This window comes from Melopsittacus undulatus, chromosome 19, assembly GCF_012275295.1.
Source record: "Melopsittacus undulatus isolate bMelUnd1 chromosome 19, bMelUnd1.mat.Z, whole genome shotgun sequence".
Taxonomy (NCBI): Eukaryota; Metazoa; Chordata; class Aves; order Psittaciformes; family Psittaculidae; genus Melopsittacus; species Melopsittacus undulatus.
In genome coordinates, this window is record NC_047545.1 from 1,232,239 (window position 1) to 1,254,019 (window position 21,781).

The following is a 21,781-nucleotide window of genomic DNA, read 5'->3' on the forward strand; positions in this document are numbered from 1 at the left end:
TGGACCAGGGTGTCCCAGAGGCTGTTGCCCATACCCACCCCCCCGCACCCCTTTTCTTGCTCTGGCCCCACCTTGCAGCCGGTTCACATCGCGAAGTGCCTCCTCCAGCTCCAAAGCTTTCCCCTGCAGCAGACTCTGCACAAGGGAAGGGGCTGTGGGCTCCTCACAGCACCCGAATGCACCCACTTTGGGAGCACCCAGGGGGCTGCAGGTCCCCAGCAGCACCTACCAGCTGCCTCTTGCAGTCATCTCTCTGCCCATAGGCTTCGGCAAGAGACTGGTTGGTGGTGGCCAGAGCTTTCTCCAGGCCCCCTATCCTGGCAGAGCAGTTCCCGACCATGGCAGAGCCCGTGGCCAGTGGCCAGAGTGCAGTGGGGAGCGCAGCCACCAGCACCACGATGGCCATCCCGAAGGCCAAGGCCACGTACATCATCCAAGGTCGCTTCCTCGGTGGCAGTGGGTCCTTCATCCCCCCCTTCATCCCGGAGCAAGGCCTCGGTGCTGGGAGCGAGAGGGGAGTTTTGCCCCAAATCGAGCAGTTTCACTTCTCCCAAAATGGGATTTTCCAGGAAATCATGTGATTCCGGAGGAGGTGAAAGGCCTCGGGGCTGCTGGGTCCTCCCTCCACCAGCACTGGGACAGGCAGATGCTGCCAGGGAGCAGATATGGGATGCAGGATATAGGATATGGGATGTGGGTTGTGGGTATGGGGAGCAGGGTACGGGAATATGGGGTATGGGAATATGGGATATAGGATGCAGAGGTGGGATGCAGGGCTGGGCAACACGCTGCAGATCACTGCAGGGGGAGAGCCAGGGAGCTGGGGGCCACACATGGGGGGTGAAACTCCATGGAGCTGCCAATGGGTCCAGTGCTCATGGAAGGGGGAACAGGGCCAAGCATCCCCTGATAAGTGGGGGTGTGGTGGTTGTTGGGGGGTGTAAATTGGGGTACCCAGAGCACTGAGTGGCTGGGCTATAAAGAATTAGGGGTACAGGATACCCAGTGTATTGGGTACCTGGAGTATGGAGAATTGGGGGTACAGGGAAACCAGGGTATGCAGAAATGGGGATATGGGGTACCCAGGGCATGGGGTACCTGGGGTATGGAGAAATGGGGGTGTGGGGAACCCAAGTTATGGAGTACATGGCATATGGAGAAATGGGGTATGGTTTTGGGGTACCTTGGGTATAGAGAATTAGGGATATGGGGTACCTAAAGTATGGGGTACCAGGGGTGCAGAGAAATGGGGTTATGGGATACCATAAGTAGGGTTTGGGATGCCTGGGCTCAGAGCTACCTTGGGTATGGCTGGAGTGTGGGGTAACCAGGTGACGGGGACCTGTGGTACTGGGGAGGCTCTGGGGTGATGGGGTGGGTGGCACCAGTCTGAAGCACAGCCCCATTCCCTACCCTGGCTCTGGGTGGGCAACGGGCAGGATCCAGCCCTATGACATCCAACCCAGGCCAGGCCTTCCTGGGATGTCCCCATCCAGCCTCCCTGGCTGCGGGTAGGGAGGGGCCGGTTGTGGGGAGGAGGATCGGTAATCCCATCCCTGGGGATGTGCTGCAGCCACTGCATGGGCTGCGCTTTGGGAAGCCGGGAGCGGGGCCTGGTGGGGAGAAACCTGAAACGCTCCTTTTATTTTCCAGGACCTGGGCTAAAATCCTGGTGTTTTTAATGCTTTTCCTGCTGACGTTCCCTAGCAGGGAAACAGCGCCCAAGGGAAGGCAACACTGGCAGGGCCAGCGCGGCCCTGAAGGACCCCGGAGCGCTTGGGCGGAGGGGAGAGGCACATTCCCGGCTCCTTTCCCTACCACTGTGTGGGGCTGGGAGGAGATGGGCGGCACGGGATGCGGGATGCAGGGTTTGGGCATGGGAGAGGTGATAAAGAGTGGATGGGGGATGTGGGTGAAGGAGGTGTCAGAGGCAGGGTGTGGAATATGGGGTGCCGGATATAGAATGTGGGATGTAGGATATGGGGGCAGGATATGGGATATAGAATATAGGATATGGAATGTGGGATAGGGGGTATAGGATGTGGGATATGGAATGTGGCATATGGGATGCATATTGGATTCAGAATATAAGATATATGGGATGTGGAATGTGGGATATGGAGTGCAGGGGATGGGAATATGGGGTATGGGATTTGGAACACTGGCTATGGAATAGAGCGTGGGATGCAGGACTGGGCTGGCCCCGGCTGCCCCTGTGTCACACCAGGGCTGCTCACCCAAACACATCCAGGTCCAAAGGATCCAAAGCAAGCCAGGTGGCACCTCCAGGGATGGGCTGGAGCCTCCTCCCTGTCACCCCCGGCACAGCGCCCTGGCACCAGGAGCCCATCCCTAGGGATGCTCCGGCCACTGCCTCCAGAAATAGCTGCTCCACTTTGGGGCCTTTTATTGCTCTGCTTCATGTGATTGAAAAAGCAAAGGCTGGAAATCAAACCCGGCCTAAATATTGACCAAACTTCGCGTTTTTGAGTCAGATTCCCAACATCTGGAGAATGAAAAGGCTTTGGCAGCGCCGGGACTGTCAGCAGAAAGCCTTGAAATGTGTTGTTATTGGTATTTATGGGCTGGAGCCTGAAGAGGAGCCGAGGCCAAAGGCTTCAAAAATAGCCTGGAAAGCCGGGCCTGGCTGTTTTTTCCAGAGGCAGCTCGTGTTGAACAGCGCCATGGGCAGATGCGGCACTCAAAACCACACAGGACAGCTACAGAGCAACTGGGAGAGGAATGTGCATCATTGAGGCAGCCCCGGAGCCATCCCCGCAGCATCCCCAGTGTCAGCCCCACTGCTTTCCCTTGAATCCCAGCTTCCAACAGCTCTTTCCCAGGGTACAGGAAGCAACAACCCAGCCGGTGTCTTCAGGAGTTGGGGTCTCTCGCTTCCAGCTTGTCCACATGTGAGGATGGGATTCGTCTCCCTCCTCCTCCGGCAGGTTGTCTGGAGGGAATGTTGGGAGTGGAGGAGAGCATCTTGGCCAGACGGCCTGGAATTCGGGAGCTGGATCTGGCCATTGTGGCAGAGACAGAGCTGGCACCCTCCGTGTCGCCCTGTGGCTGGATGCACGGGATGCTCTGGTTGGGGTCCCTGATGATGCTCCTGTTGGGTTCCCTGGGGATGCTCTGGTTGGGGTCATTGAGGATACTCCTATTGGGATCCCTGGGGATGCTCTTGTTGGGGTCCACAGGGATGCTCCAGTTGGGATCCCTGGGGATGCTCTTGTTGGGGTCCACAGGGATGCTCCAGTTGGGATCCCTGGGGATGCTCTTGTTGGGGTGCCTGGGGGTGCTCTGGTTTGGGCAATAGGGGTGCTCTGTTTGGGGTCACCAGGGGTGTTCTGCTCCAGGACCCAAAGGGATGCTCCACTTCAGGACAGGGGATGGAGAAGATGCCTCCGCACCCCCAGGGGCTGGAGCATAGGGCAGGATGCAGCCCCTGGAGCAGCAGTGCTGGGTGTGGTGTGAAGCAAAGGAGTGAAGGAGGGGAGGGGACCCCTGGGGACACATTGTGGGGGGCACAGGGAGCAGATCCCACCACAGCAATGCTCCACACCCCATGGTGGGGCAGGGAGGAGGGTCCTGGACACTTGCAGCGTCTCTGCTTTTCCCTTTCATCCCTTGCCTGCGCCTGTTCCCGTTCAGCCTGAAACGTGTGTTTCTCTCCTATTTTGGGTTGGCTTTTCAGCTGCTGGCTTTTATTATTTCAATGTAGGCTCTGTCATTAGATTTTCCATTATTTAAAACAAAAATAAGAAGGAGCAAGAACACGAGCAGCTTCCCAAGGTGCCTTCCAGCTTTTGTTCCCGGCCAGCACCAGGACGTGCTTGTGGGGCGCAGGGCAGCAGCATCCCATTCCCACCGCTCCATATGGGGCTCGAAGGGGGGGTATATCCCATGGTGGGGATGCTGTTGGGGGCAAACAGCACCCCCATCCCCACCGTGGGGGCCTCGGCAGCACCGCAGGATGTGCCGGTGCTCCGGCACACGGCGGCTGGGCTCCGGCCATCCCCCATTGCTGGCGGGGTGGGATGGAAGCTGCTGCTTTGCTCTTCCTGTTTGGCGAGGGGCTGGGGGTAACAAGAAGCAGCTGAGCTCCGGCCCCACCTGCCTTTCTCATCAGCACAGGAGCACACATCCCACACCAACACCGGTCCTTGCCCTGCCCCTTCACCTGCATCCCAAGGTCCCGTCATCCCGGAGCTGTTTCCTTCCCTGTCTCTCCTTCCCAGGCATCGCTGGAGCTGGATGGACACAGCAGAGCTGAGTGGTTTAGCATCCACACCTTGCCCACCCCAGACCCCACAACTCAGCACCATTTCACCCCATCACTTGCCCAAAGCCATGGGAGAGCCTCAGGGCCCCTCACTCCATCCCCAGCCTCCCATCTGCCCACTGCGGAGCTGAGCCAGGAGCAGCTCCCATGCTCAGGGGCTGAGAAGGCACAAAAAGAGCAGGTTTTTGGTGTCCCCCTCCAAGCTGTTGTGCTGCAGAAAACCCATCTGGGTTCTCCATCCTGCAGCATGGGGGTCTGGTGTGGGGTCTCCATTGGGCTCCCCTGCAGGGTACCCCCATTCTGGAGCTGCTGTGGGTCCCACAGAGCCACATGCTGGTGATTTCTGCTAAGGATTAGGAAAATGGGTGACAAAAGCATCCCAGCTGCAGCCTGGGCAGCTCAGCCATGGAATCAGCCTGGGCCGAGCATCACTTGGGAGCCAGGAGGGGCCAGGGAGTACTTTGGTACCCAGCGATGCTCTGCAGCACACGCTGTGGGTCTGAACAGTGATGGGGGCATTTGGGGACAGGGTGAGGACCGAGGAGCTGGGGCTGGAGGGTGCACGACCCCCGGGATGGGGACCACAGGTTCAGCTCCTGAGCTGGACCCACACCAAATGGGGGAGCAGCAGGAGGGGTTTGGCTGCAGCCCCCAGCCCATCCCCTGACCTTGGGCAGGTTTCCAGCCCTTGGGAATGCTGGGCTGGGCTGGACACCCAGCATGGACCTCCCGCAACCCTGGCACATCCCTGCGTGTGTGCCCCTGGCTCCTTCTCTGCGTCTATAGGACTGCAGGGAGCCCCTGGCCACCCCCTTGGCTCTGTATCACTGGGATGGGATCCAGTGAGCCGCAGCAGGGAGCAGCTGTGAGCATAAGGGGCTGCGAATGGGGGGGTCTGACCAGCCCCTTTGTGTGGCTGCTTTTTGTCTTTTTTCACCCCAGTTTTCTTCCCGATGCCGTAAATAGCGGCAGGAGCTGCTTCCACCCGCCCTGCCTGTGCAGCTGCATCCCACCGAGCCAACCAGATGGTGCAAAACAATCCTGCCCACTGGCACGGCCCCCACCGGCCTTACCCTGCAGGGGTCCGTGGCACCCAGCACCCAGGGACAGGCAGACCCAGCACCCCTGTTCTGTGGGGGTCAGACCCTCACGATGGGGTCCCAGTGTCCGGTGTGTTCCGATCCAGGTGGGATGGGGACAGGGGCTGGGATTTGGTGGCTGCTTTGGCAAACACCCCCTGAACCCCTTCCCGTTGTCCCCTTTGATCTCGCAAGCGGCCGCATCCAGTATAAGGGTGAAAAAATGCCGTGGTGCAGCCAAACCATGTTGTAAAAGGGAAACGTTGTCCAGGGAGCTGGAAGGGGGGGGGGGTTGGCCCCATAAACTCAGCTTGTTCCATTACTGTATCCACTGGGATCCACGTGTGGGATGTGGGCTGGAAAACCCACCCAGGACCACAAGCCAGGGCGGACGGATGGGCTGATGTCAGACACGCAGACCCTGCCCCTGCCCTGGCTGGGGTCACCCAGTGATGCTCACTGCCTCCCTGTGCCGGGAGGGGAGGGCTACTGGGCTGGATGGAGCCCACCCCCCCCGAGCTGCCACGTCCCACGGCTGCAGGGACCTGGCATCCTTCCCCCCCGTGCTGCTGCCAAGCCTTGAGCCCGGCCCAAGGCAAACAGGAGCCGCTGGGACGGTGCTACCGTGGAGGTGGGAGGCGATGGGCAGGGGGTTTTGGGGTCACACACACACAGAGGCAGGTCCGGGCACCCCCAGCAGCCGGCCGGGTGCACACACAACTCTATATTTCGTAATAAATAATGTACAACTCCTCGGTGCATGCCAGCACCGCCGCGGGGCCGCATCCTGCCCCATCCTCGTGCCCGCTCCCTGCTGCCGGCTTACAACAAATGCTTTCATGCCTGATTTGTGCCTGGGGTAAAGGCAATTGGAAGGGCAAAAACACTCCCCGAGGGCAAAATCAGCAGGATGGTGCAGGATGAGGCACTGCCGGTGGTGGGTGAACATCCAGGGACCAAGCCTGGTGTCCCCAGCACGCTGCATGCCACCAGAGAGCCACACTACACAGTGCTGGGCAAAGGGAGCAGGGAGGGCTTTTTATCTACATCCTCGGGGTCTTCCCCCAAAAGAAGCCCCACTTTTCCTTATCGGGTGCTGGCAGGGATGCAGTGCGTGCTCCCAGTTCCTGGCACCCTCGGCCAGTGCCAGCCCGGCACAGGGGAGCTCCACACTGGGCATGGGACAAAGCACCAGGCAGGGGACCCCTTCCCTTCCCTTTCCCTTCCCATCCCGGCCCCTTCCCCTATTGGCTTCCACCCCCTCTTTTATTCCTCTTTATTTCAGTAACCCCGTGGGGCCGCTGCCGGCACCAACCAGCACCGTGGTCCCTGGGGCTGAGCACCATGAGCTGCCCCGCACGGGGCTGGGGCTGAGGGCATGGGCACGGCGGGAGGGTCCCGCTCCACGTGTCCCGTGTGAGTCCCCTCGGCTGCTTTAAATGATGCGGTAAAAGCGATGGGAAGGGGAGGGCAGAGCGGAGCCGGGGAGGAGCCACGGGGCTGCCGCGGGGCTCACACCTGCCCCCGGCTCCGGCCCATCCTCCGCGGGCTGCTGGGGGTCCGGCGAGTGGCCGTGGGGCCGGGGGCTCTGGCTCCGGAGGCGAAGTCCATCACGTCGGGGGGAGCCTGGCGCATGGCGCCGGTGCCCATCTCCCGTCGGATCTCGGCCAGGGCCTCAGCCGGGGCCGTCAGCAGGCGCTGGAAGAAGCTCTCCCGGCCCGGCGGCCGCTCCTGACACGTGAAGGTAACGGCCGTGCCCGCGTCCGCCTTCATCTCCCGCGAGAAGCCGTCGGAGGTGCCGTCGAAGCAGCGGCCGATGGCGATCTCCTTGGCCAGGCGCGGGTTCTGATCCGTCACTGTGTAGATGCCGTAGTTGTGGCCCAAAGGGTCGACCGGTGCCAGCATGGTGAAGGCAGCCGTGTGGTTGTTCTCTGCCACGGGCGGGTGGCGGCTCAGGTAGTCCCGGAGGAGGCTGTTGATGCCCGTGCGGCGGCAGCTGCCTTGGGGGATGATGGAGACCAAGGTGCGATCCACGAGGCTCTGGTCGAAGAGCATCCCGCTGCACTTGAACTCCACGCAGGCACCCGAGGTGCTCTCCAGCAGCAGGTCCCGCACGCTGCGGGTGTCCCGCAGCCCATAGAGCTGCCCCCGGGTGCGAGGGTGGCTGCCCCCCATGTTACGTGACCTCACCATGTACTCCTGCGGCCCCTCAATCTGCACCTTGATGAAACAAGCCCTGAACTCCTGTGGGTTAGGCCACCACGAGAGGTAGTCACCGGTCCAGGTGGTCAGGTCACTCTCCTTGAAGGGCACCACGTTGTACTCGTACTTGTCCACCTCCACGCGGTAGAAGCGGAGGTGGTTGGCACTGACCGGCGCCTGCTCGCACTCCTCCAGGCTGCGGTAAGGGTAGATGGGGCCGTTGGTCTCATCAACGTTGTTGGGGTCAGGCTTGGCCACGTTGATTTGGAAAGCTGTCTTCTTCAAGTTGGGGTCATCGTGGTCCGAGCGGCGGTAGCCCAGCTTGCCCAGGTAGGGCTGGGATACCCCAACAGCATTGGGGTTGAGCTTGGGGCTGGAGGCCACAGCTTCCAGCTCCTCCCCACCCAGCGTGGCAGTGACATGGGCTGAGTAGGCATCGGGACGCTGGGCATCGCAGAAGGCAGGCAGGCAGGCACCGTTGGGACCCGTCACCACGCTGTCGAAGCGGCCCCATGCCCGGGGGTTGGCAGGGTAGCCGGGCTGGGGCTCCAGGTTGATGAGGCTGATGACCACCCCTTCCAGCTGCTCATAGGGGTTGAACTTCTCGTTGCTGTAGGCTCGAACCTTGACGAAGCAGCGGCGGTCCTCCGGCACATCCAGGTTGAAGAGACGCCGCTCCCGGATCTCCATGTTCCCCACCAGGAATGTCCTCTCCTCCCTCTTCCCTCGGCTCCCTCCGGCCTGCCGAAGGATCCCCTCCTCCTCCCATAAGCCAGTTTCGGGGTTCAAGGACCACAGCTTCATCTTCTGCAGGTGCTCTGGCATCCAGACCTGCCCCGTGTCCATCCGCACCTCCACCGGCCCCGTCTGCAGCACCGCGCCGCTCTCCCCTTCCCGAAAATCCACAGCAAACATCCCATAGGTCCTCAGGGGAACGATCTCCCCCTCGGCGTTGGCAAAGCTGAGGTCGCTGGAGGCGGCACTGGCTGTCGCCATATCCCTGGGGTCCAGGAAGGTGATGCTGGCATTGACCGTGCCTTTGAAGACCTCCCCGGAGGGACGGAGGAAGACCCCAGCAGGAAGGATGAGTTCCCCAATGGGCTCCCGGCTGCTCACCTCCCCCAGCGGGATGGTGTTGCTCTGGTTGCCATCCAGCGCCACCGGCTCCTTCTTCCGCAGCATCTTGACCTCCTGGTAGACGGCACCACCGCGGCGGTTGAAGGGCAGGACCTTGACGGCATCCACAAACCTCTGCTGCCGGTCCACAAAGCGAGCCACCAAGCGCTGCGTGTCCGGCGGCACCTCGATGGTGAAGGAGCCCTTGTATCCGGTGAAGCCGACCTTCCTCGCGCCCAGGAAGATCTGCCCGAAGCGCAGGGGCTCGCCGGTGTCGGCTGCCGTCACCCGGCCCTGCACCAGGACCCGGGGCTGGGCACAGGGACCGCAGCCGCACTCAGCCACCACCTTGATGGGCAGCATGGAGCCGGCGCAGGGGATCTCCCGCATCTCCATCCTGCGCACGCCGCAGCAGTGCCCTGCATCTTCCCCGCATGCTGCCGCCTCACCGGGGCTGCCGGTGCATGGCGCGGGTGGGCACCGGCCCACGTTGTAGTAACGGGAGCTGGTAGCATCCTGCAGGCACTCGGTGGGCAGCTCCACCAGGCTGGGCTCCGGCTCTGCCTTACAGCTCTGCTGGCCCTGGGCTGGGGGCACAGCAGGGATGGGGTCAGGGTGATCCTCACCAGCACATGCCCCATCCCAAGTTGATGCTGCTGCCCCATCCCAAGGTGATGCTGCTGCCCCATCCCAAGGTGATGCTGCTGCTGCCCCATCCCAAGGTGATGCTGCTGCCCCATCCCAAGGTGATGCTGCTGCTGCCCCATCCCAAGGTGATGCTGCAGCCTCATCCCTAGGCAATACTGCAGCCCCGTCCTAGGGTGATGCTGCAGCCCCATCCCATTCTCACCCAGCACGGTGAGCTCTGCCAATGCCGATCTGATGGCACCTGCCTCGGTGCTGGCCTTGCAGTGGTAGGTGCCAGCCTGCTCTGGTGCCAGTCTCCGCAGCACCAGGCGGCTGCTGTACTGGTGCACCTTCCTCTCCAGCAGTGTCCCATTGTGGTACCTGTGGGCATGGGGATGGGCTCAGCTGGGGCTCAGCTGCGGCTGCCTTTTCCCACCATTCCCAGTCCCAGACCCAGCTCACCAGTAGTATTTCTTTGGCATGGGGGTGCCTGAGGCTTTGCAGCAGAAAGTCACCTCCTGCCCAGCCACCCGCACCTTCGTCTTGGGGTGCAGCACCATGTAGGGCTTCTCTGTAGGGGAGAAAGGTGGCAGAGGGTGCTCCCCCCTCACCATGCACCCTCGGGGGGGGGGTCCCTCAAGGGGTGCACAGCCAGGTCCTCATCCCCACACCTCGATGCTCACCCAACCTCTGCAGCCTCACGTGTGCTACCGACACTCCAGAGCCGTTGGAGATGATGGGTGCCAGCGCCGGGGCGAAGCCGTGCCGGTGGGCACTGATGTTGGCTGCGGTGCCTTGGCAGAGCCCCTCGGCAGTGAAGCGCCCATGGGCATCGCTATGGGCCAGCAGCACCGGTGGACGACCCTCCAGGTAGATGCGGGCGTCCGGCAATGCCAAACCAGAGGCAGAGAGGACGGTGCCCTGCAGGGTGTGCTCAGGGCAGGCTGCAGGGTGGCACGGTGCTCAGCCCCGCGGCCATGGCCACTGGTGGGGCTGCATGGGTTGGGGGGCACCAGCAGGGAAGGGGTCCCCGTGTCCCTGAGGGCAGGTACCTGGGCAGGGTGAGGGGGGACATTTCTGCACCTCGGTGGGGCGGCCAATGCATGGCACCTTCTTGGCTGTCCTGCAGCTCCTGCGCCGGACGCGCTTCCCGGCACTGCCACAGCTGCGGGAGCAGGGACCCCAGGAGCCCCACTCTGTCCATGCCGGCTCTGTGGGGCAGACACTGGGTGGGCATTGGGCACCACATTCCCCACCAAGCCCCCAGCCCTGCTCTGCTTCATGGGGACATGGGGAAGTCCCCAAGTGGGAAGGCTCCATCCCGGCAATCCCCAGCTCACCCCAGTGTGCCCCTGCCCAGCTACTGGTGCAGTAACTGCCTCTGTTCCTGCAATGAAGCTGAGGAGGAGCAGGAGGCAGCGGTGGCTTTGCCCAGGGACCCCCTCATAACGCATGGAGCAGGAGATGGGCAGCGCAATGCAGGTGACCCTGTGATGCTGGGTCCCTACCTGGGCAGGGGCTGGCACTGCACGTCCGTCGCTCTGTGGCTTTGCCCTTGCACTTGATCTCCTTGAGCACAGCTGCCAGCCGGGCATTGAGGCAGCGGCGGGTGCGGGTCTGGGTGCCGCTGGTGCCGCAGGTGCTGCGCGAGCAGGGGCTCCAGGAAGACCAGTGTGACCAGTAGATGTGCTCTGGGAGCGGCAGAGGTGTTAACTGGGAACCCACCACCCACAGAGCCCAGTGTCATGCATCCAAGGGATGACTGATGGAGCTGGAGGGGGGCTTGGTGTAACCACAGCTCCGGCAGCACTGATGCCATACAACAGGTTGATGAGCAATGGGTATGGTGCAAAGTGGGACACAAGAGGGCCAGGCACTCACCCAGCGGGCAGAGGAAGCGGATGTGGTAGTTGGAGCAGGTCTTGCCCGGTGGCTGCTCCTTGTTGATGCAGCGAAAGCCCTTCTTGGGGCTGATGTGCACCACCTCACCCACGTCTTCAGGCAGCTCCCACTCGGTGGTGCGGGCCTGGATGGCCACCGGCCGCTCGCAGACACGGCCCCGGTAGTAGAAGCGAATGGCCTCCAGGCTCTCGTGGTCCCCGTCCCCTCCAGGATGATCAATGTTGAACCACGACGTCCACTCAGCTCCTCTGCCTGGCATGGAGCAAGCCCTGAGCATGTGGATGGGGAGCAGCACCCTCATCCCTAAGCACCCTGGGGTGCCAGTGGGGTTGGGGACAGCTTGGGGACATCGAGGACTGTATGGATAAAGGATGAACAGGTGAAAGCATTTGGAGATGCAGTGGGGAAGCTGTGGGGATTACCGGCTTGACACCACATCCCTGCTGCAAGGCTCCCATAGGGGGGTGATAGCATCTCCATGGTGGGCAGCACACATGCAGCCCCTTTGGGGTGTCCCAGCTGCAGTCCCCGGTGGGGGCTCAGGGATGGCCGTACCTGCCGTGTCCAGGTCGAGCTCTGCCAGGCTGGGTGCTGCTTTCCAGGGTTTGCCCACGGTGCTGCTCTTTCCCGGCTCCGAGTCGTTCTCCAGGGCCTCTGGGGGAAGCCCAGGGTGGGAGCACCCAGCGCTGGGCACCCTCTCCCCAGAGCCCCTGCAGTGCCCAGGCAGTGCTCTGCATCCCGGGCATGCAGTGGGCACCATCCCATGCAGCAGTGGGGACTCAACCCTGTCCCCTCCCCACCTGCATGGATTTTGCCCCCAGACCAGGGACATTCCAGCCTCATACAGCCCTTGGCAGCTTGAGGGGTCCCGTGGGGCTTCGGAGCCTCAGCACCAGGCAGCAAAAGCCCCGTGGAACAGGGGTTGGCAGAGGCACCAGCGAGTCATGATGGTGCTCAGCCATCCGGTGTCAGAGCAGGCAGGACTGATGGGGACACAGGACAATGCATGTCCACATCCCTTTGGTGACATGGCACAGGGCATGTCTCCATCCCTCTGGTGACATGACCCTGGGGAGGGTAAAACTGCCCTGAGCCTCACCAACACATCCTCCCATCAGCAGGTGCTGCAGGGATCCCCCAGCTGTGACCATGACCCTGGCTCACCTCTGTCCCTGGCACACATCTGGGGAGCGCTCAGCCCCATCCCTGTCCTGCCCCACATCACTACCACCAGCCCCTAGGAAGATCATGACGCCCGGATGGGATTCCAACGAGCAGACGGCAGCACCAGCCTTACCTGACGCGCCGGCACCGTGCAGGGCAGCGAGAGCCAGGAGGGCCAGCACCAGCTTCCCCATGGCCACCAGCGCAGCAGCCGCTCCGCCGGTAACTGGGAGCGCGGCGGCCCCACGGGTCTATATATGAGGCCCTTCCGACGGCTGCTGGCGCGGGCGGCCTGGCCGGGAGTCAGGGGGCAGCGGGAAGGAGCCCGAGCTCCAGGCTTTGTTTTTGCAAAGCTGCTAAAATTGGATGCGCTCGGGAATGCGGAGGGGAGGGAAGGGAAAAACGCGTAGCGAGCCCAGCCCCGGCGCGCTGCGGTCAGGGCACCGGTGCCAGCGCTGCCCTGGCACCCATCACCGTGGGGCACGGCGGGGCCGTGACCTGGCCCGTGGCGTGTGCCGGGGCCGCCCGGGGCCGCTGAGGCCGTGCGGGGCGCGGGGCAGCCGTGCCCCCCCCCCCCCCCCCGGCTGCTGCCTGGGATGCGGAGCGTGACGGTGATGGAGGGGGGACCCCCAAAGGGCAGCGGGTCCCTGCTGGGGGTCACAGCCCCGTCCCGCAGCCCGAGCAGCGGAAATCCCAGCGCATTCCCTGCATTCCCGGGAGCTCCGGCTGCACCGAGCAACAGGGGCGGGGAGGGGGCTCCCGGTGCTCTCGTGTAGCCATGGACACAACTCTGTTCATTCAAACCCCTTGTTAATGAAAGCCCCATAGCGAGGGGCTGCTCCCACGCCCCTTCTCTGGCACATTGGAGGTTTCAGGCTATGGGGGGCTGCAGCCGTCCCCCCATCGGCTGCCAGGGTGATAGAGGGGGTCACACCAGGTCTGTCCCCAGATGCAGGTTGGTGACAGATCCCAGGGACACGGCATGGGGGGGGGGGTGGTCCAAGCTGTGCACGGGGCCGGATGGGGCATGGAACCGGGTCCTGGTGCCCCAGGGGGTCCCCAAGCAGACACCGACCCCCACGGCAGAGCCACCCAGTGCTTTATTGGCGGGGGGCTCGCAGGGCCACCACGCACTCGGTGCCGGGGTACTCGGGGGGGTTGAGCTCGAACTTCTTCTGCACGTCGTAAGGGAGGAAGCGCCCGGCCACGAAGTGCTGGCGGCCCAGGAAGCGACGGGCGCACTGCTTGGGCGCCGACAGCGACACCAGCACGTCGGGGTTGATGCCACCGCTGCTCCCGGCCTCCACGTCCCATCCTGCCACGGGAAGAAGGGACACGGGGAGAGAGGCTCAGGGCTGAGCCCGGTGCTGGCGATGGGGAGGGCACAGGGACCCCCCCGCAGCAGCACCAGCATCACCCCCCTGCACCGCTCCGGACGCATCCTGGCACCGCTCGGGGTTTTTCTTGGTGGGGATTCACCGGTGGCTGTGCCAAGGGCTCCTGTTTGCTCCCGCAGCCGGGGGGGGGCGCGGAGGGGGGGGGGGGGGTGATGGCAATTCCAGGCCTGGCCACCAGACACTCGGGTGTTTTCAAATTACATCATGTCTCAGTTCAGGGAGTTTGTTATTGATCGTGGATGCCCTGAACGCATCCAGGGGGAGCAGGCGCCAGCCCTGGCTCCCAGTGGGAATGCTTCCAGGCTGAGGGGGTGGGGGGAAATGGGGGGTCCCCGGGGCTGTCCCCACCCTGCGATGGCACCATAGGAGCTCCCCAGCCAGCGGGGCAATGAGCCCGTGGTGATGCTGCGCTGGGCAGGGTGACAAGCAGGGCGGTGGGGGGGGAGCCATCCTGCCCAGGGGATGCCGAGCCCGGTGCTGGACCTGAGGGCACATCCAGGCTGACGATGGGGATGCGGATGAGCTTCAGGGTGCTCAGGATGGCGGCACAAGGCTCCCTCCCCTCCGCTGCCTCTGCCTCGGCTCCCAGCACCGCGTCCACCACCGCGTTGTAGGCGTCATTGATGAGCTGCACCTTAAGGGGACACACGCACAGGGTGGGCAGCAGGTTCCTGGGGTGTCCCCCCCCCCGCTCCAGGCACCCCCAAGCGGGGATCCCGTTTTCCTGCCTAAATACACTCACCCAACAGCAGCTGCCAAAACGTCCCCCCCCCAACCAAGGCAAAGGGGGAGGATGATGGGGGGGGGGGGGGGGGGCAGAGCCCGGCACGCCGAGACGCGTGGCCCCAGCCAGGGCAGCGCTTTCGGGTCACATTCCTGCCCCCGCCCGAGCCAGGTGCTTCCAACAACAACAGAGCCGGTGGCTGCGGCGGCCGCCGCTGGATTCCACGGCATTCCCGTGCTCCCGGCATTGCCAGGGGCGGCAGAGGGGGGAGCACGTCAGGCAGAGGGGGCTCACCTCGGTGGGGAGGTACGAGAGGAAGGGGATGTCCATCTTCTCACACTGCGTCGTGAAGTCCTGGTACAGGGGGTCCGGGGAGCGTTTGGGGTAGAAGATGGTGGGTTCATAGTCCTGGGTGGTGAGAGCAGGGATGAGATGGGGACGGGCATTGCTTGGGAATGGAGAGGGGCAGGGGAGGAAGATGCTTACGAAGATGCGGAGGTGCCGGGCACACACCAGTCCGATGGCCCCGTTCTGTGCCGGGCCGCACACCACCAGCACCGTGGGCTGCTTCCGCGGCAGCGATGGCAGCGGGAAGGCCTGTGGGGATACAGTGGCACCGAGCCCCCCGGGTATGGCAGTTGGTGCTGGGAATGTGGCAGAGGGATGTGCTGCTGCAGGGCAGCAGGGTGTGTGGTGGGGGTGATGCCTGGGGTGGGATGGGGATGGCAGCCAGGGCAGGACAGAGCTCACAGTGGAATGAGGATGATGCCCATGGTGGGATTCAGGTGGTAGCCACAGTGGGATGCAGATGATGCTCAAGGTGGGATGGGGATAGCACCCAGGGCAGGACAGTGCCAATACTGGGATGAGGATGATGCCCATGCAGATGGTACCTATGGTGGCATGAGGATGATGTCCACGGTGGGATGAGGACGATGCTCATGGCGGGACAGGGCTCCCTGCCAGCCCACAGGGAGGTGGCCACAGATCCACATCCCAGCAGCCTGTACAGGGAGACTCTGTTTATCCCCTGACAGCGTTTTTCCTGCTCCTGCTCCCAGCCCCTGGCGCTGCCCGCGGCTCTGGGGACGTGCTGGGAGGGGACGGGGCTGGGGATGCCCGAGCTGGACTCTGGGAATGCTAACAAGGAAGAGGAGCATGTTCGGGCCCATGAGGATGCTCAGCTGGGGCTGGCAGTGGAGCCGGCGGTCAGGGGTGGGCAGCCCCACGCTGTGGGATGAGGACCAGCCCTGAGGCAGCCCCAGGATCCAGATAGGCTCCAACAACCCAAATCTTCCCCCTCTGCCCTCAGCGAAGGGGAGGATGCAGCAGCTCCAGACACACGGAAAAGCTGAGGCAGGCGGGTGCCTGCGAGGCACAAAGCTGCCCTTGATGCTGCCTCCTCCACCTCCTCCTCCCATCCAGCACAAGCACGCAGCGCTCCCAGGAACAGGAGAGCATTGTCGGGGTATGGGGAGCCCCAAGGATCCCCCCAGCACCCTCCTTCTCACGGCACGGTGTGATGTGACCCACAGCCCAAGGGGGATCACAGAAGGTGGGCGAGGAATGCAGATAACCCCATCCAGGGAGAGGTCAGAGCATCACTTCTGCTGGCCACAAGCCCTGCCTGGCCCCTGGCCCCTGTGCCCTGCTCTGGGGCAAGGGGGGACCACAGCCAGGGCAGGGAAAGGCAGCACAGGGGGATAGGACAAGGGGCAGCGAAGCCCCGTCCCCATTGGGATGAGCCCTGGTGGGGTGTCCCTGGCCCCGGTGGCTGCCTCACCTTGGTCACAGCCATGGCACAGGCATGTCCCCAGATCTCGATGAGCTGCTGCCGCCCGAACCGGTAATCCTCCAGCAGCTCCTTCTCGATGGCCTCAGCCTCAGCCTTGCTGCGGGGGGAGCAGACAGCAGTGAGGACAGGGATGTCCCCCCCCCCAGCACTGGGACCCCACTGCATCTCCATGGTGCGGGGCAGGGGATGCTCGGGGGGTGCATGGGGGGCCAGGGGCTGTGTTTCATGCGAGGCACCAGCCCTGGCAGCGGCCCCAGCTCGTGGCAATGGGGCTGTTCCAGGAGGCAGAACAATGCTGCGGTTGTTCCTGCAGCCGAGCCCGGCGCTGGCAGCACCAGCAGCCTCCACATCGGGCAGTAATCGCTCCCATGTGTTGGCTCACCTGCGGTGAGAACAGCATGTGCCGGGTCCCAGCTGTGGGGTGGCCCCTGAGATCTGACAGCCCCTGGTTGCTCCAGGCCCTATTCCCGGCTGTCCTGGCTGATCCCAGCCCACCATCCCCTGGCCTGGACAAGGCCTGTCCTGCTGAGGCCTGGGCGCTCCACAGATCCCATAGACCCAGCCAAGCCCTGGCCCTACTGACAGAGCCCAGTGACCATCATCCTGGCAGACCCCATCATCCTGCCACATCTCATTCAATCTTTTCCCATCCCATCTATCCTATCCTACTCTGTCTCATTCAATCTATCCCATTGCTGTTCTTTCCCATCCACCCTATCCTTTCCCATCATAACCTATCTAATCCCCCCCTTCCCCATCTCATCCTACCCTCTTTCATCCCATCCATCCCATTCTTTCCCATCTCGCCAGTTCTATCCTGTCCTATCCTATCCTTTCCCATCTTATCCTATATTTTCCCATTCCATCATTTCCAATCCTACCCTATCCCACCCCATGCTGTTCTATCCTATTCATCCTACACTATCCCATCCCACCCTATCCCATCCCATCCCATCCAATCCTTTCCTATCCTATCCTATCCTATCCTATCCTTTCCCATCCTATCCTATCTTTTCTGATTCCATCGTACCCTTTCCTATCCTACCCTATCCCATCCCATCTTTTCTCATTCCATCCTATCATTTCCCATCCTAGCCTATCCCATCCCATGCTATTCCATCCTCTTCATCCCACCCTATCCCATCCAATCCTTTCCTATCCTATCCTTTCCCATCCTACCCTATAGCATCCATCCCATCCTATCCTTTCCCACCTCATCCTCTCCTTCCCCATCCTGTCTAGCCCATCCTACACTGTCCCATCTTACCCTTCCCCATCCCATCCTGTCCCCAGTCCTTTGGTGCCCTCTAGTGAGCCCCAGCGCAGCCCCACAGCAGAGTCCGGGGGGCAAACAGCAGCCGTGGCCATGGCTGGCGCAGCCCCGCGCAGCTGTGTTGTACCCAACAACAGGCACGTTCCGCTCCTGACAGAATTCCCTGTTCCAGGAGGGAGAACATTGCCCATAATCGCTGCTGGCAGGAGACCCTGGGCCCGGGCCCGGGCTGGCTCCCGTTGTCCTGGCACCGGCCCCGGGGGGGGGACGTGTCACAGAGCTCCGGGTCCTGGCTCTTCCCTGCACCCGGGATGTGCTGGGGGGAAATGCTGCCCCTGCCCCTGCACAGGGATCGGAGCCCACGGGGACCCAGCAAAGCCCAGGTCAGCCCCGTTCAATCCAGTTCCTGTGCTCCTGGGCGGGACAGAGGGAGCAGGAGGCAGCGGAGCCGCCGGCATCCCCCGTGTCCCGTCCTGCATCCCGGCTCCACACCCTGGCTCTGTCTTCCCCAGTTCTGCACTCCAGCTCCACAGCCCAGCTCCGTGTCCCCCGTTGCGTCCCAGCTTCACATCCCAGTTCTGCATCCCAGCTCCGTGTCCTCCCTCTGCATCCCAGCTCCGCGTCCTCCCTCTGCATCCCAGCTCCGTGTCCTCCCTCTGCATCCCGGCTCCACATCCCGGCCCCCGTCCAGGTACAAGCAGAGGGACATCGGAGGCACCAGCCCTGCCCGGGACCGGGATCCCCCCGCTCCGCTCCCAGTGCTGCCGGAGCCATCCCCGCTGCAGCCATGGAGACCCGGGATGCTGTTGCTCTGGCAACGAGTCTATTTGGGTACCAGCCCCCCCTCGTCCGCCCCCGGGGGTGCGGGAAGCAGGGATGGGGTTTTCCCAAGGGACCGGGTGTCCCGGGAAACACGCGTGGAACCGGAGCCTCCGCATCCCGGCACGGAGGAACCGACCCCGGGGGGGTCCTCCCGAGCCACCGGGGCCGCGGGAGCCTCCAGCACCCACCCGGCACCGGCTGCATCCCTGCGGGCATCGGGGACCGGCTCCTGAGCGGCTGCTGGGGGGGTCCCGGTGTGCACCGGTGCGAGCGCACGGTGATGGGCACAGCGCCACGTGACCCAATCCCCCCCCCCCAATCCCGGTGCTCCCAACGCGCGGCTCCGGGGGTCCCGGGCTCACCTCAGGTACCGGGGGGGGTCCCGGGCGGCACCGGGAGCGGAGCTCATCGTGGGCAGCGGCGGCAGCAGCGGCTCCAGCACCGGGCACCCCCCCCCGGGGGAGGTGGCTCCGGCTGCCCCCGCCCCGCTCCCCGGAGCACCGAGCAGCGCCCCGGGCGGAGCCACCCGAGGGGGGGGGGCGGGGGGCGGCACCTTCGGCTCTGACCCCCCCCCCCCCGAGCAACGGGAAAGAGCCAAAGACCCAAACTCGGTGGTTTTCACCTCAATCCTCACCGCGGTGGAAGCTGCATATGCAGCATCCGGGGCCGTGGGGCTGCACCCCCGAACCCCGAGAGCCTCCCGAACCTGAGCCTCCCCCACCGGACCCATGGAGGGCACAGCAGACACCAGCCCCTCCTGGCACCCAGAACACACGCGGCTCATCCCACACTCCCATCCCGATCCAGAGCTCCGGGATCCTACCCCCGGCCATGTGGGAGCAGGGAAGAGCCTCAAGCACCCTGAGAGCAACTTAGTATCCTGCTGGGGAGGACACGGAGCTGGGCAGCCACATGAATGACACCGGGTTCGACTCAGACACGTGCTTTTAATAACAGGAGCCGGTGGCACCGGGTGGGTGACGGCACCAGGGGGATGATGGCACCCGAGGGGTGACGGCACTGGAGGGGTGACGGCACCCGGGGGGGTGACGGCACCGGAGGGGTGACGGCACCCGAGGGGTGACAGCACCCGAGGGGTGATGGCACCGGGGGTTGACAGGGCCGTGCCTCACACATAGTACTGGAGCCCGAACTTCTCGTTGTCCTTCTCGCTGGTGGGGCGCAGGTAGTAGAGCTCTTCCAGCGTCGGGGGCACCCAGCGATCCGTGTGGAACACGGACTCACCCACCTGGCCAGGGAGGGAGCACTGTGGCCACCGCGATCCCGGCTCCGGGGACACCGGTTCTGCTCCGAGCTCTGCAGGAGCTGCACCGGGATAGCCGGATCCTGCTCCGTGCGGAGCCGCCGTGCCTGGAATCACCCCCCTAACCCCCCCCTGCCCCGCAGCACCGGAGCCACCAACCTTCCAGCCTGGAACATCCCTCATGATCTTGGCCTCCTCATCCAGGTTCTGGCGCAGGATACGGAGCGTCCTGCGGGACCGGGCGCGATGAGTGCAGGCAGCGGCTCCGCAGCGGCCCCGGACCCCCCCGTGCCCCCCACACCGGTACCTGCGGTCGGACTCCGCCTGCAGCAGCGGCATCAGCGCGATCCGAGCCTCCAGGTCCTCGATGAGCAACCGCCTGCACCGGAGGGGGGCAGAGCTCAGCGGGGCCCGGGCAGGGAACCGGAACCGGAGCCGAGCCCCGGGGGGGGGCACCGGAGAACCGAGGGATGGGGGGGGGGGCACCGGAGAACCGAGGGATGGGGGGGGGGGGGCACCGGAGAACCGAGGGATGGGGGGGGGGGGGCACCTGCGCTCCCGGTTCCACTTCACGATCGTGTAATAGCCCAGCAGGAGGCTGCCGACCCCCAGCGCGAAGAGGCTGTAACCTGCGGGGCACCGGTGGGGGGGGGGGGGGACACCGGTGAGGGGGGGGCACCGGTGAGGGGGAGGGGCACCGGAGCCCCGGTCCCCAGGCCCCGCCCACCCCCGCCCCGCCCCCACCTGAGAGGCCGCGGCGCGGGAGGTGCCGTTTGTAGTCGATGGGCCCGTACCCGCCCGGCGGCGCCATGTCCTGCTTCACCTTGGGCGCCGCCATCACGGCGGCCACGCAGCGTCACTTCCGGCGCGCTGCGGGAAGCGGGCTACGGAGACGCGCACGTACCGCCCCCCCCAACACACACACACACAGAAGCTCCGCCTTAAAGGGGCAACGCCGAGAGGCGGGGGGTGGTGGGGCCCACCGCGGTGTGGCACTCTGATCGATGCCCGTAATCCCTCGGAGTTCATCCCAATGCAGATGGTGCGGCTGAGGCTTCCCGAGGGATGGGGGGAGGAACCAGAGCAGGGAGAGGGGGACACGGGATTAACCACGGCTTCCATCGGGGCATTCCCGCAGGATGAGGCCGGGCTGAGCGCTGAGATGCTCAGTGGGTCACTCTGGGGCATCTGAATGAGCTTTGGAATGAAGTATTCCAGGGGAAACAGGGGCTGCAGGTGCTGGAACTTGTGTCTTGTTTCCAGCCGTGGCTGCATCCATACAGCACCTCTGAGGATGCTTAATCCGCTTGTGGCTTCTCATTCCAGCCCATGAAACCCCACACGTCCTCTGCTTCCTTTCCCATTCATCCCAGCAACCCGGGTTTGGGCAGGGGAAAGAGCCTCTCAGCCAGAAGCAAGGAGAGCAGCACCACCCTCACCAAGAGGGTCATACCCCAGCAGCAAGAACCAAGGCACGTTTCAAACCCAGCAGCCTCTGCTCTGTCCATTTATTATCACGCAGCCCAAGTCCCTGTTTTCTATCTCAGCTGGGATCGGGTACGTTGGGTTTTCCCTTAGAAAAGCAGGTCTGGGAACGCAAAAGTTCCCTACAAGGAGGATAACACGAGCAAACCAACCCGACACTAAATTATCCTGCATTTAAGGATAACCAAAAGTCATCTTCTCTGTTACAGCTGGAATGTGATGAACAGAAATCCCTGGAGCACAAAAGGTGCCTGTGTGCAAACCGGCAATGCCCAAGTCTGATGAGCAGAAAGGCTCAAGCAGGCACTTGGTTCTGAGCACAGGGCTGTCCCTGTGCCACCCCATAGCAAGCAAAGGGACAGGAACTGGATGAGCACATGAAACCGAAGGAAGACAAACCACAGAGCTCCCGAAGCTGCAACACGGGTTTCAAATGAAAATCCGGGGTTTTATTTCACAAGTTGCTAAAATCTAAGTACAATAAGTCATTTTCATTATTACTGTATTATAAAATCTTGTCGTCGCAAGGTCTCCCAAGAAAGGTTATATGGCTTGCAAAGAACCAACGCTGCTCTAACCCTCTCCCCAGGAGAGGGGGGAAGCAAGCAGCATCCGAGCAATGTCAAACCAGCTCATGCAGCAGTTT

The 21,781-nt window shown here is 63.3% G+C and overlaps 3 protein-coding genes across 3 annotated transcripts; all 3 read right to left on the bottom strand.

The window, feature by feature from the left end:
* Window positions 1-6,781: 6,781 nt before the first annotated feature.
* CILP2 (cartilage intermediate layer protein 2) lies at window positions 6,782-12,569 on the bottom strand. Its single transcript, XM_031050715.2, has 9 exons — window positions 12,509-12,569; window positions 11,767-11,865; window positions 11,191-11,463; window positions 10,818-11,000; window positions 10,362-10,520; window positions 9,993-10,253; window positions 9,772-9,880; window positions 9,533-9,690; window positions 6,782-9,269 (listed from the first exon to the last, which is right to left on the bottom strand). Exons 1-9 carry the CDS (start codon window positions 12,567-12,569, stop codon window positions 6,877-6,879), a joined length of 3,696 nt encoding a protein of 1,231 aa, XP_030906575.2. The 3' UTR covers window positions 6,782-6,876.
* Window positions 12,570-13,475: 906 nt separating this feature from the next.
* YJEFN3 (YjeF N-terminal domain containing 3) lies at window positions 13,476-18,795 on the bottom strand. The gene is made up of 6 exons (XM_034070914.1): window positions 18,749-18,795; window positions 16,280-16,388; window positions 14,983-15,093; window positions 14,791-14,904; window positions 14,256-14,406; window positions 13,476-13,690 (listed from the first exon to the last, which is right to left on the bottom strand). The coding sequence occupies exons 1-6, from the start codon at window positions 18,793-18,795 to the stop codon at window positions 13,476-13,478; spliced, it is 747 nt and encodes a 248-aa protein (XP_033926805.1).
* Window positions 18,796-19,452: 657 nt separating this feature from the next.
* Window positions 19,453-20,521, bottom strand: NDUFA13 (NADH:ubiquinone oxidoreductase subunit A13). The gene is made up of 5 exons (XM_034070848.1): window positions 20,395-20,521; window positions 20,201-20,279; window positions 19,958-20,029; window positions 19,810-19,879; window positions 19,453-19,635 (listed from the first exon to the last, which is right to left on the bottom strand). Exons 1-5 carry the CDS (start codon window positions 20,486-20,488, stop codon window positions 19,516-19,518), a joined length of 435 nt encoding a protein of 144 aa, XP_033926739.1. The 5' UTR covers window positions 20,489-20,521; the 3' UTR covers window positions 19,453-19,515.
* Between the last annotated feature and the right edge of the window lie 1,260 nt (window positions 20,522-21,781).

Excerpts from the sequence above, each read along its gene's own strand:
- CILP2 (XM_031050715.2), bottom strand. The coding sequence starts at position 12,569 with ATGGGGAAGCTGGTGCTGGCCCTCCTGGCTCTCGCTGCCCTGCACGGT. Across the intron at positions 11,866-12,508 it reads GCACGGTGCCGGCGCGTCAG|AGGCCCTGGAGAACGACTCG; the intron begins GTAAGGCTGGTG and ends GGCTTCCCCCAG. Across the intron at positions 11,464-11,766 it reads GCTCGACCTGGACACGGCAG|GCAGAGGAGCTGAGTGGACG; the intron begins GTACGGCCATCC and ends GCTCCATGCCAG.
- NDUFA13 (XM_034070848.1), bottom strand. The coding sequence starts at position 20,488 with ATGGCGGCGCCCAAGGTGAAGCAGGACATGGCGCCGCCGGGCGGGTAC. Across the intron at positions 20,280-20,394 it reads CCCGCGCCGCGGCCTCTCAG|GTTACAGCCTCTTCGCGCTG; the intron begins GTGGGGGCGGGG and ends GGTGCCCCGCAG. Across the intron at positions 19,636-19,809 it reads GGGATGTTCCAGGCTGGAAG|GTGGGTGAGTCCGTGTTCCA; the intron begins GTTGGTGGCTCC and ends CTCCCTGGCCAG.
- YJEFN3 (XM_034070914.1), bottom strand. The coding sequence starts at position 18,795 with ATGAGCTCCGCTCCCGGTGCCGCCCGGGACCCCCCCCGGTACCTGAG. Across the intron at positions 16,389-18,748 it reads GACCCCCCCCGGTACCTGAG|CAAGGCTGAGGCTGAGGCCA; the intron begins GTGAGCCCGGGA and ends CTCCCCCCGCAG. Across the intron at positions 15,094-16,279 it reads GTGCCATGGCTGTGACCAAG|GCCTTCCCGCTGCCATCGCT; the intron begins GTGAGGCAGCCA and ends GTATCCCCACAG.